Below are 13588 nucleotides of genomic sequence, written 5' to 3'. Positions count from 1 at the left end.
GAAAGGAAAAAAAGTAGAAAAAATTGAAAAAGTAGAAAAAAACGGATATTAGAGGTATTATACTAGAATGTAAATGGGCTGAGGGTCAAAAAGAGAAGGCAATCCTGCAATATTTAAAGCAACATAGTGCACAAATATTCATGTTACAGGAAACTCATTTGAGGAGACAGAAATGCAGAGACTTGTTCCTAAAACAAAGATGGGTAGAGGTAGTAGTGGTTACACTGCACCAAGGGGGTAGCCATGATATTTAAAGTAAGGACAGGGGTTGAACTAGTTCAATATAAGGCTGATGTTGGGGGGGCGATGGATTATAGCTGAAGTTATTATTTATCAGAATTTCTATACATTGGTGAGCTACTACGGCCCAAACATTGAGGATGTTTCACATCTAGGGGATCTGCTCTCTGCCTTAACAGATTTCAAGGCCCCTGTCATCTTAGGAGGCCATTTTAATATTCTTCTAGATAATAATCTAGATAGATGCTCTGCAATAATACAGATTAATTCCCCTAAAATTAGAACATACCTGGTGGATATGCTGGAAAACTGCAATTTGTGCAATGTTTTCCGTAAATTACATGGAATCAATAGGGACTATACCTTCCACAGCAAAAAGAAAAGCCACTTTTCAAGGTTGGACGATTTTTTCATGGATAGAAAAGAGGTGGAGAGAGTAGTGGGTATGGAACATCTCCCTATGCACCTCTCAGATCATGCAGCGCTGTCTCTAAAAATTGATCTGAGGATTTCACGAGAGCCGGGTAGATGGACTGTAAATAAAAGGGTTCTACTCTCGGAGGAGATAGTTGCCAAATTAGTGAACGACTCAAAGGATTTCTTTACCTGGAATCTAACATCAACTCCCATACATGTGTTATGGGATGCTTATAAGGCGTGGTTAAGTGGGACACTGAAAAGTATAATGATTAGTTGGGCAAGGAGAGATAAATTGGAACTTACCAGGATAAAGGAAGGGATTGGGAAGGTTGAGATAGAGCTGAAAAACACGTTCTTGGACACAGAAGAGAGGCAAATAATAGCTGCAACCTTGGAAGATCTACAAATAGAATTTAAAGCTAAAATCGAAGAAAAAGTACAGCAATCATGGGAAGTTAGTAAAGCAGGCGATATAGTGCAGGGCAAATGTTGTGGAAAACGTATTGCATGGAAAGCAAGGCTGGAGAGGAGTCAGAATTATATAAGGAAGATCGAAGTGGGGAACGCCGGCCAGATCACGGAAGATTGCTGTAAGATAAGAGAGGCTTTTAAAGATTTTTTTCAAATACTGTAGACGGAGGAAAGCGTAGTAAATAGAGTTAGTATAGAAGCATGGCTCATTGATAAGCATCTTCCCAAGCTGTCTCAGGTGCAACAGGATTTTCTCGGTGAGGAAATAACGGGGGGGAGATATTTCCAGTCTGGACTTAGCTCTTTAATTCAATCTTGTTGGATGGTAATCCAATTCCAGAATCATGGTATGAGGCGGTGATATCATTAATTCCAAAGGCTGGTGAAAATCCCTCCCAATGACAATCTTTCCGACCCATCTCCCTACTCAAGAGTTACTATAAGATCTTTACTAGTATCCTGGTGGCACATATTAATAAGGTTGCAGGGAGTTTAATTCGTGAAGATGAAAGAGGTTTCATTCCTGGTAGGCAGCTAAGAGAGTTAAATCATGCCTTGATTGGTACTATTGATCTAGCCACATCTAATGGGGTTCCCCTAGCAATAATAACAGTGGACGCAGCCAAGGCCTTTGACCATGTCAACTGAAGGTACTTTATGGCAGTCTTAAATAATTTTGGTATGGGTAAGCCCCTAATAGATATATTGGAGAAGATCTGCAGAAAGCCTCGGGCAAGTATCCTGGTGAGTGAGAGTTTATCAACACCGGTTACGATTAGAAGGGGGGAGGCAAGGCTGCCCCCATCACGCATTTTATTTGACCTATATATTGAACCATTTGTCCAAAATATCAGGTTGAACGAGAGGATAAAAGATTTGAAGCAGGAACATTCACTAGGAAAGTCACGTTATATGCAGACGACTTAATGCTTTTCACCTCTGATGTTCATTCCGCTCTTCCTCAGCTTAAAGCAGAGGCGAGAACATTTTGGCTTTTGTTAGGATGCAAGATTAATGAGGAATACACCTAAATAATGATTTGTAATCAGAATGAGGGGGAAATAAAAAGCGTAACAGAAATTAAATATATAGGGATAAAAATAACCAAGGATCTAGGAATAGTAGCTGCCCTGAATCTGGAGAAAATCAGTATTGAAGTAGGTAAACTGATGAAGAGTTGGCAGAATCTGCCATCGACTATCTATGGGCGGGAGAATCTGGTGAGAATGTTCATCCTGCCAAAAGTTACTTTCTTGTTCGATAACATACCTTTGAGTTTTGATTAAAAAAAACATTCTAGCGCTGCATGGAAAAATCACAGCTTTTATTTGGGCTAATAAAGGTGTGCGCCTAACATGGAAGAAACTGAGGAGGAAATTGGGAGCAGTGGTTTGGGTCTTCCCAACTTGCAGCTGTATTGTTGGACTTTTCAGCTAAAGAACTGTAGAATGTTAATTTTAAACCCAGATGAGTTCATAGTGGGAAGTATGTATACAGCAATGTTGGTGGGGGTTTCAAAATTTGGGGCCCCCAAATATTTTAAGAAGGTCAGGTTAAAATGTTTACAGGCCGCGACTAGAATGTGGTTTGAGGTTAGATCACTCTTGGGGATCGAATATCACAGCTTGCTATTTCCTGTATGGGATGCACCTGGTACTCCAGAATGTATGATTATGTTTGGGATCAGGCAACAAGACGTGTGGGGCTCAAATCTGAACAAAAAGCACAGAAATTTGATGTTCTATTTTATATTGATTGCAAGAAGGGAGATATGTAAATTATGTACCCAAAGTATTTCCCCCGTAGGGAACGCTTATAAGAACTCAGTGGCTTATTTTAAGAGGCTGGACAGGCGGGAGGACAAGAAACAAGGGGGAATTGACTGATAAAATATACAGGTTTCTTTTTTGCTCTCAGAAGGTCAAACCCTCCTGTCTTTGTTTTTTTGTTTTTTTTAAATCGGTACCGATCTGTCCAATAATTACATCTTCTTATAGCAGTGGGGATGGGATGTAAAGGAATACGAAATAGTCCAAGAACTTATCTGCTAGAAGAAGAAGGTCCAAGTCGATTGATGACCAGTAGCCCCAGTATGTTACCTAAGGTGCCAGCTACTTGTGATTGGAGATAGTATGAGGATTTAAACAATTTTATTTTTAAAAAGAGCACGAAGGTCAACACAAACTCTTAACCCCCATTCCTCTTACGTGTGACTACCAGTGGAGATAGCCACAGTGAAGACCCAACTGTTCAATAATCCCTTTCGTCACCAACAATTCTAGTTCCTTCACCAGATCAGCATGCACACTGAAAAGCACTCCTCCTAACGTATGTTTTATAGGGATAGTGCCCTCCTTAATCTTAATTCTGAGCTTGAACCTTTTGATCTTTCCAAGTTTACTAATTTTGGTGCATAATCTACAAGTGACATTTTTTGCAGGACATTGTCTCCCCTCTTTCTTGTGACATGGATTACCACACCTGAAGCATTTTCGACTGATTAAAAAACTAAATTGGATTGACTTGCGCGATACGTTTGTGACACTTCCATTGAAAAAGACTTACCTTTCTTACAATGGAAAGGATTGACCTGTTCTACTCTTATCTTCGTGTTTCTTCACTGACTTAAAATTTGTCTGCTTTTGGATATTCTAGTACATTCATAACTGAAGGGTTACCTAAGGACAGCAACTTCTGATGTATAGTTTTATCACTGCATTGGCAAATTAACTGATTCCTAAGAAGCTGATCACAGAAATGTTCAAACTCACATTCAACCACCAGTTTCCATAGAACAGAGATATATTTGTCCACATCCTCTTCACATCCTTTATTTGGAACCAATTAATTTGCCAATGCGCTTATAAAACTATACGCCAGAAGCTACTGTCCCCAGTTAACCCTACAGTTATTGAATGTATTAGAATGTAATCATCTTGGCACCCTTCCTGACTATCTATGCTCGCCGCTTCTCTATCACACTCAGTATGCAGTTATGAGAATGCGTTTTGGGCTGATCCCCCTAAGAGGTTATTGGAATGGGCAAAGCGAGGGGGTAGCTAACACACGATGCAGATAGTACGGTAAAACAGAAGAAACTCGAACGCATGTAATTTGCATATGTGTAATCCTGAAATCCCAAAGGTGCTATTGGCTCCGACCAATAATTCAAATTTTAAACATAAGATCATGTGAGGCTGCTGTGATTACCTACCTACAAGGAGAATCATGCCAGTTATCTGGGCGCTTTATAAAATTCATGAAATCAGAAACAGAAAAACTGAAAAATCCATGATGAGCACTGATGTGCAGGAATATATCGATGACAAAACCTGCATGAAGAATAATTATATGCTTTTATAAAAAAATAATGGGGTAACCCTGTGTCCCTCAGAACCTGGGTATATGTATTATATGGCTACAATGGTTCTGTCGGGGGGAAATACAATTGGTTTGAGATGTTCACAATACAAATACATTACATGTAACATGTATCCATAACACATGTGCAGTGATTAATGACTTTTGCGCAGGGTAAGCATCATTACCTTCCTGAACACCTATTTAATTACTTGTTCATAATAGCACACACCCTTAAAAGATGTTCTTTTTACCCCGCAGGCTACACATACCCCTCCGTCCCGAAGAAGACCCGCCATGACGCTCATTAAAATTTGCGCCTTACATAGGGTCGAAACGTCGACGCATACTAAGAGTCTACGCAACGTCTCAGTTCAAAAATCTATTCACATATGAACAGGAGGCGTATGTGATCAATCATATGGACTTTACCAAAAATCGCACCTTCCCAACTATTACTTTATTTGTCATACTAAGTGTATTAAGTGTATTGTCTGTATTCACTTCTACATGTCACCCCTCTTTCACATTTCTTTCAATTGTACCATTTTAGCCTAAACCATTTATTATTTCTTAAAATATTGATTGAAACTTTTGTTTGGGTGTTGTTCTTTTCTTTTCCTGAATCATGGATACATGTTACATGTAATGTATTTGTATTGTGAACATCTCAAAGCAATTGTATTTCCCCCGACAGAATAATTATATGCGGCAAGAATCATCATACAAGATTGACTGATACTGACCTGTCATGTCACTATTCCGTATTCAGGTGGACATTTTAATTTAAAAAGGGGTAGAGCAGATACATTTTAAAGTAATAGGAATTATAAGCTTGCATCTAAATCCATATTTTACCAATGAAAGCACAGCGCACTTTTTTTAGTCTTAGTTGATTGCATGCACTGGGCCACACTATTGCAAGTTTAGTGTGTAGGGCAGTGCTTTCTGCCTCAGTGGTGTAATTAGACCTTTGGCCGTCCGTGGCGGCCCCTGCATTTACTGCCATATGGCAGCCATATGTAATAGCAGGGGGGGAGGGCTACTTGCGAATCCTGCAGCTGCCACCCTGCGACACATGCAAGTAAGAGGGGGAGGCTGCTGCTCCCAAAATTGGTGCCCAAAAACCGCCTCCCTGCCCACCTTTGCTGCACCACTGTTCAGTCTACTGTGAGATTGCGCAATGTTACTGTTTGTATTTCCTTTTTTCATTCTGCTCAAGATGTAACAATTTTAATTGATTGACCATCAATAAACTAAACTTGAAAGTTCAAACATTTCAGTGATCAGCTCATTAGGAATCAGTTCATTTACCAATGCACTGATAAAACTATATGCCAGACGCTGCTGTCCTTAGGTAACCCTTCACTCATTCATTGGATATATTAAACTAGCCAAAATTATAGTGACCTCTTTTAAGTCACTTCAGGAACTTGAAGATAAAAGGTCAAGGGTCAATTGAACAGGTCAATCCCATTCGTTGTAAGGAAGATACATCAGTTCCAAAGAAAGTGTCACAAAAGTATGGTGCAAGCCAATCCAATTTATTTTTTAATCAGATGAATACATGTTTCAGGTGTGGTAATCCATGTCACAAGAAGGGAGGAGACCATGTCTTGCTAAAAATTTCAATTGTGGGTTATGCAACAAAACTGGGCACCTTGCTAAAGTGTGCCAAAGTACCAAGTGTACTAAATTTAAAGTTAATGGCAGTGTCTCATGAAGGGGAAGAATTTCCTAACGATCTTGTTTCTGAAATGCAAGATATGGTTCAAGCAGTGGGTCATAATGAATGGAAAAGTGGTGACCCTTCTGATTGTGTTCACTCTTCTGTTGATATGAAGGTGGGAGACAAAGTGGTGCGTTTACTTGTTGACTTGGGTGCCCGCATTACTATGATTACTAAAGAGTTGGTCCATGCTATCTGGGAAGACAAAACACTATTGCCGCCTGATCACTCACCAGTATCCTACGAAGGACGGAAAATCAATTTGTTAGGCTACTTTGAAGATGTAATATGCTTCAAAGGGAGATGCATTCAGGTCAAAATTTATGTAGCAGTCAAGGGACTAAATACCCTGGGTTGGTCTCACCAAGGTTTGTTTGGTATGGTGTTGAAGCCTGGGATCAGAGAACAAGTTGTTGTCATATGAGACTCTGAAGTAGTTGAGCATTTTTTTAAATCTTTATTCCAGAGTCTTCTCCAGTGAACACGGAAAGAACAAAGGGTTCAAGCACAGAATTAATGTTAAGGAGTGTGTCATCCCTATAAAACATAAATTGATAGGAGTGCCTTTCAGAGTGAGTGATGATCCTGAGAAGGAACTAGAAATGTTGGTGAAGAAAGGGATTATTGAACAAGTTGAGGCTTCACTGTGGCTATCTCCACTTCACATGCAAGAGGAATGGGGAGTTGTGAGTTTGTGTTGACCTTCGTGCTCTTAACAAACAGATTTGGGTTGATTCTCATCCTCTTGCTAAAATCAATTAGAAGATTTTTTCGGTTGCTAGAGCTACGTTTTTTCCAAACTAGATTTATATATCTCAAATATGTTGGAGTTGGAACCAGAGTCCCATCATTATACATCATTTGTCTCACCATGGGGTACTTACCAGTACTGTCGGATGGCATTTGGTTCGGCATCAGCAGCTTCAGTTTTCCAGAGAGTGATGGTAAAACTTCTCAAAGAAGTCAAGAATGTGGCTATTTTCCAGGATGATGTGTTTGATAAGTGAGTGCTTTCACTCTTCCACCAACAGAGAGTTGTGTTAAAAGAGAGAAATGGGAGTTTTTGAAAAATTGTGTTGAGTACTTAGTACATGTGATCTTGAGCTCTGGCAATAGTCCCACTCCGGGTCTGATCAATGCTATTTTGCAAGCACCCTCACCCTTAAACAAGAATGGTGTTAAAGGATTTCTAGGGTGTGTGAATTTTACTCAGAGTCTATCAAGAATTTTACATCCAAGGTTAGACCTATCCCAAATCTCCTTAAGAGAGATGTGGAGTTTTGCTGGAGTGAGTCATATGTGACAGCTTTTGAATAGATCAAGTCTCAGTTGACAAATGTGAAGATTCTCAAGCCATATGATTCTTCATTCAAGTGTGTGCTGGCAGTTGATGCTAGCAATGTAGGCCTGGATGCTATTCTTACCCAAAGAGCAGGAAATGTGGAACATGCTATTGGGTTTGCCTCAAGGGTTCTTCATGATCTAGAACATCACTACTCAGTCATAGAGAAATAAATATTGGCGTGCAAGTGTGTTATTGACAAGGTTTTCACCTACTTGTGCTTCAAACTGATCACAAGCTGTTAGTGTTCATTCTTGGTGGTGACAATGTTAAAAAGAACACACCTAGAATTGCACGATTTTCAGTCTGATTGATGTAATTACAATTTGATGTTGAGCATATCCCAGGAGGGAAAATGGGAGAGCTGATTAACTTTCTCACTTTATCCTATCAAATCACAGTAGATGCTGAATTCTATTACCTTGTGGATAACAGTTGCTTGGTAGCCTCAGTTGAACTGGGTAAAGGGGGACCATTTCTTGAATTGGAGTGGAAGGCAAGCACACATGATGATGTGATGTTGGGTGAAGTTTCTAAGTGTATCAAGGAAGGTTGGCCAAAGAAATACATTTTGGAGCTAAGTATCCAACCCTTCAGTAAAGTAGCTTAAGAACTGTCCCTAGAATGTCGCTAGATGGGTTGGTTATGAGACTATACAAACTTTTGCTCCCTATCACTATGAGAACATTAATTTTGGAACGAGCCCATGAGCGGCATTTGGGAGCCACTTTTACAAAACGTATGGCATGGTCCACCTTCCGGTGACCCCAAATGGACAAAAAAATTGGCATGTTAGTCAAAGATCTTGTTGTGTGTTCCACCAGCGATAAGGCATTGAAAACAACCACTCCTCCCTTAACTCCAGTGAACTTTCTTCTGGACCATGGTTAGAATTGACTTGATGGGGCCTTTTAATTCTCTTCCTTCTCTTTCTAGGTTTACTTTGGTGCTTATTGATTATTACACAAAATGGCCAGAAGTAAGATTCATTGGGAACCAGATTCTAAAACAGTGATAACATGTTTAAAAGATGTGTGTATGAGGGGGGTTTCCTGGAGTGTTTAGTTTCAGATACTGGTAAACAATTTGTCGTCTCTGCAGTTCAGGAACTTCTTGATGCTAGCAGCATTAAACATCTCAGAACCTCACTGTACCATCCTAAAATGAATGCACTTGTTGAGAACATTAACAGTGTTTAGTGAGTTTTTATGTTGGCATTGCACACCATGCGTGTTGTCAGTACGGCTATCCAAACTATGTTGTGGTTTAAAAGGACTACACCTTAGTCCTCTACTTTGGTTTCTCTTTTGAGCTTCTCATGGGCAGGAAGCCTGCTACTGATATCAGGCCTGCAAGGATGTCAAGATAGTTGAGACAAAAGGTAGATGTGGAAAGCATGGATGCTCTTGTGAGGAAAAATGTGTCCTTTGCCAGCATAAACAAAACATCTATTATGTTACTAGGAAAAACATTTCGGACAAACCCATTGTTGTTGGTGACCATGTGAGAATAAACAGCGGGTTCCATGTATAGAAAGGGAGATTCAAAATTTAACACACTAATAAAAGTTCACAGGGTTTGGCGCAAAGCTGTCAGTGTGAAAGGTGGTCATTGGTGGAAATGTTCTTAAATTGTTAAGGTCTTTCCCCAACAGTATAGTTCGTATTCTAATGCAGGTCAAGATACTGCAGTATAACAGTTCCAAGCACAGAAAGGTAGTGGACATGATGTTTCCCAAAGTGTTCAGATTAAATCCTTTATTGTACGGAGGAGTGTATGCCAACATCGAATATCGGTCAGGTTTCTAAGTTTATAATTTGCTTCAGCAAAGTTAATAGAAATGTTCTTGTTTTGTAAGGTTATTCTCTTTATCTCACATTGGCAATGGTTGTTTGTCAATTTAAGCCTACAAAGCTGTTTTAGGAGAAGTCTTTTTATCTATCTTGAATTTTATAACTTGTTTCTGCAATGATTATTTATATGAACATATTTGTATACGGTTGCTGTCTTGATTCCATTTTGTTATTGGTTTTAATGTCATTTCTAGACTGTATAGCTGTATAAGGAGAAGTATTTCTGATTAAGTTTATTTTATTATATATGTATATTTATTCTTTGCTCATTTCTTTCTTTTGCCTGTTTGCTTAGTTTTGTTTAAAGAGAAAAACGAATGTAGTATCCTGGACTTCACACCCGCTCTCTAGGCCGCTTGTAGGCTCGCAGCAGTGCTCATGGAATGCTGGTGTGAATTCAGGATTCTGTTAAGGACGGTTAGAACCATCAATCCGCCCGTGATCCCGAGGCTGACGTTGCTGTAGTGGCTAGCTGCCTGGGTTTGTTCCTTGTATGAAATAAACTTATCACTCAATAAATCTGATTCCAGCATTGTTCGTTACCACAGTCAGTTACTGCCAGTCCCACTAGAAACACAGTTGAAGACCACACTTTTATGTAGTAATAGAAAAGATGGGAAATAATAATTGTTTCTTCTAGAAATTCTGTTGTCATTCATATTCTCCACACCAGTTTTGCAAGGTGGAAAAGTGTTTCAGGAGAAAATATTGTCAATTAGGTTTGAATATATTCTTGATATTGCCCCTTTGTGTTCTTTCCATGTATCTTTTTGATGAAGGATGAGCTTTTGGGAGATCATATATGTGTTGTATGCCCTTTTCTTTCCATAGTGGCCGGTCAGTTTATTTTCCGCCTGTTAAAATTCCTCTGTTCCTGCACAGGGGAGCCTTTGAATGAATAGTTCTTGGTATTGTTAACATTTTATGTGCCCTTCTTCATACATACTGTGTGTACGCAAGTCGTGGATTCTCCTTGTGTTTATATCATGTATATTGCAGTATCCAGTTGGTGAGCTAACTGATATGATTCTGAATGTGGCAGTCCCCCTGCTGTAAATGTTATAATAGTGCCTGAGCATTTGATTAGGTCTCTTACATTTCTCAATTTCTTCAACTTTTGTAGGTACACTGGTTGTGCTGTTTCTACTTAGTAGTGATAAATTGTCAAATAATTTGTTGACTAGTTCATCCATACAACTCATAGTGCATGGGACTGACTCAGAGGTGTTGCTGTGTGCCAAGGAGATATGGGCATGCGCCTTACACAAAGTGGAAAGAACAGTTTTTATCTTTATTCTTTATACATTTTACTATACATGTGTATCCATCAGATTATTCCCAAAATCCATGCAGTTGCAATTGAACATGGAACTAAACCTGATTATCGTATGTAAAAATAATTCTATTTATCTTTTGGGCATCTGGCTTGGAGCCATTGGTTCAGCTACAAAATATTGTCACATAAATAGAGGCACTGGATGTGTGGGTAAATATTTATATCTTTTTGATCTAACAAACTAATTTAGAATAATTTGTTGGGATATATTTGATGTTGTTCAAATTTATAATGTCTGTTATTATCTGTAAATGTGATTTATTCTTAACTGTTATCAGTTTTTATATCATGAAACTATTATAATTGATTTTAGTAAAATACAACACATTCTCAAATTGACTTTACTCAACATGTTCAATTAATCATTTCACTCCAGAAACAAGAAATGATAGTTAAAGAGCTTAAATATCTAACACCCCTACATCATACAACACTCTGAACTTCAATTTAAAATATATATTTTTATTTTAACACTTTATTCTGAATATTCAGCAATGTTTCTTTCACACTTTTTATCTATGCCTGATTACTCCAGACCAGTTCTACATCAGAAGCATGTTGCTGAACGTTTTCTATTCAAAATCTATACATATGATAACAATGGGATGTCTGCTCTCAATAATGCATGTGTAATTAATTCTTTCTAGCCTAGCAAAGAAGATCAGGACTACCTATACGATCGAATCGCTGATAGTTTTGTAGCCCTATTCTGGAGCATTCATCATAACGTAAAAGATATTTTTTTCAAGGTAAGAGGAAGTCATTGTTTACATTATTTGAGTACTGTTTTTTTAATTTACGCAGTTAATTCAAATGTCTTTCTATATTGAAGTTTAATGCCATTCTACCTCACCAATATGTGACACAAAGAAATTACATTGTAAGTCTGTTTAAATTCATAGCTAGCCCTGCTCTTCCTTTTCCAATTACAGACGATGGAAGATTACGGAACACAACTGTTCTAAGAAAAGCGTGTCACTATTAATCTGTAATAGTATTAAACAAGCATTGGAAATGAAATTGGTCTTGCATTTGTTTAACTTAGAGCTATTGCTATTGTAAATGGCAGTCTTTTATTTATGTCTTATGAAGTGTATGTATGTGGTGTGTGGTGGAATTATGTAGGTTGGATTGGATTAGTTGGTTGTGTAATTGAGTAGCATGGAATTGTGTGGTGTGGAGTGGATTTGTGCAGTGGAATTATGTGGCATGGTGTGCTGTGGAAATTTGTGGATAGCAATTATGTGATATTGAGTGTAGAGGAAATATATGGAGTGGTATTGTGTGTTATGGAGTGTAATTATGTGGAATTATATTTTGTGTTGTGGAGTGGTATCTAGTGGAGTTTAATTATGTGGTGTCCTGTCGAATTTTATGGCACAATGTGAAATTGTGTGGTGTGGATTGGATGTAAGTAGTGTAATTGTGCTGTTGAGTTGTATTATGTGGTTTGGTGTTGAATTATGTGGTGTGAATTGGAAATGTGTCGAGTTTATTGGCGTTGTAAATGCAAATGTTTTACCTGGGTGTTATGGAGTGTAGTGCATGTGTGTGGTGTGTAGCAGAATTATGTTACTGTTTTGAAATTGTTAGTTGTTGAATTGTGGGGCATGGAATTGTGTGGTGTGGAGTGGATTTGTATAGTAGTATGTGCCATGATGTGTAGTTGAATTATGTGGATAGTAATTATGGTGTAGATGAGGATTTTGTAGGTATGCTCGGTGGGATTGTGTGCTATGGGATGTTATTTTGTGCTGTGGAGTGTTATAATGTGGGATGTTATTTTGTGTTGTAGAGTGTTATGTAGTGGAGTTTAAATATATGTTGTTTTTTAGAATTTTGTGTTATAATGTGTGATTATTAGATGTGTATTGATGTATGTAGTTTGTTATGTAATTGTGTTGTTGATTAGAATTATGTGGTTTGTTGTCAAATTATGTGGTGTGAAATGGAAATGTGTTGAGTTGAATTGTGTGGCATGGAACATTGTGGCGTGGAGTGAAATATGCTAATGAAGTTATGCGGCATGGTACGGAGTGTCTTTATGTGTATTGTTGCTATGTGGTATAGTTTGCTTTTATGTGGTATATAATTATGTGGTAGTGAGTTGAGTGTTATTATATGGAGTTGAATTATGTAGTGCTGAGTGGTATTATGTGAAGTGTAAATATGCTGGGTTGTGTTGATTTGTGTGTTGGCGGATCTCAGGGACATGGAGCAGTAAGTTGGCATCACCAGTGGTGTGGTATTTACAAAAGCACAGCTGCATATGGTCAGGCTCGGCCTCTTTTCAGGCCTCATTTAGACTTCTGGTCTAAATAAGTGGTAAAACCCAGTATGATGCTTACAGGACAACAATAGGACATACAGTATTATGAATAATTAACGTATTCTACACATGGATTGTGAAGAACTTGCTCAAATGATTTTAACTACTAATTTTCAATAAGACCGTAACATTTTAGCATTTTTGTTACAATAAGTGCAATATTCTAAGTCGGCAGAATTCAATGCTACAACGGTACTCCAATTAACCCTAGCTTCCCTTCATTTTTCCAGCACTATTCATGAGTGTTCTCTGTCATGGGTGATCTAGCCTGGGCAATGTACACAGGCACTGAGAGAGATACATGGTGGCTGAGGGTACAAGCAGTTGGAGGCAGTCTTAGGATGTACTACAGAATGCAAAAAGCAAACACAGCACACATTCTGAACTGAATCCTTGAACTGAATTATTTGAAATCAAATGTGGTTATCAAGGATAAGTGATGCATTAAACATGTATTTGCACTGAATATTTTTATAAGCAGATCCTGCTCTGTGAAAGGCCAGCCAAA

At 38.4% G+C, this 13588-nt stretch overlaps 1 protein-coding gene across 1 annotated transcript in view; it reads left to right on the top strand.

Annotated features, from left to right (window-relative positions):
- The window catches only part of FAM227B (family with sequence similarity 227 member B), a 3353280-nt gene that overhangs the window by 1248142 nt on the left and 2091550 nt on the right, over positions 1-13588 (top strand). Inside the window, exon 7 of the mRNA XM_085646151.1 lies at positions 11399-11500. Coding sequence (XP_085502277.1) covers positions 11399-11500 — 102 coding nt within the window. The remainder of the gene's footprint in view (positions 1-11398; positions 11501-13588) is intronic.

This window comes from Triturus cristatus, chromosome 3_1 (genome assembly GCF_964204655.1).
Source record: "Triturus cristatus chromosome 3_1, aTriCri1.1, whole genome shotgun sequence".
NCBI lineage: Eukaryota > Metazoa > Chordata > Amphibia > Caudata > Salamandridae > Triturus > Triturus cristatus.
Note: the sequence above shows the minus strand (reverse complement) of the source record. Positions and strands in the feature narration are given on the sequence as shown.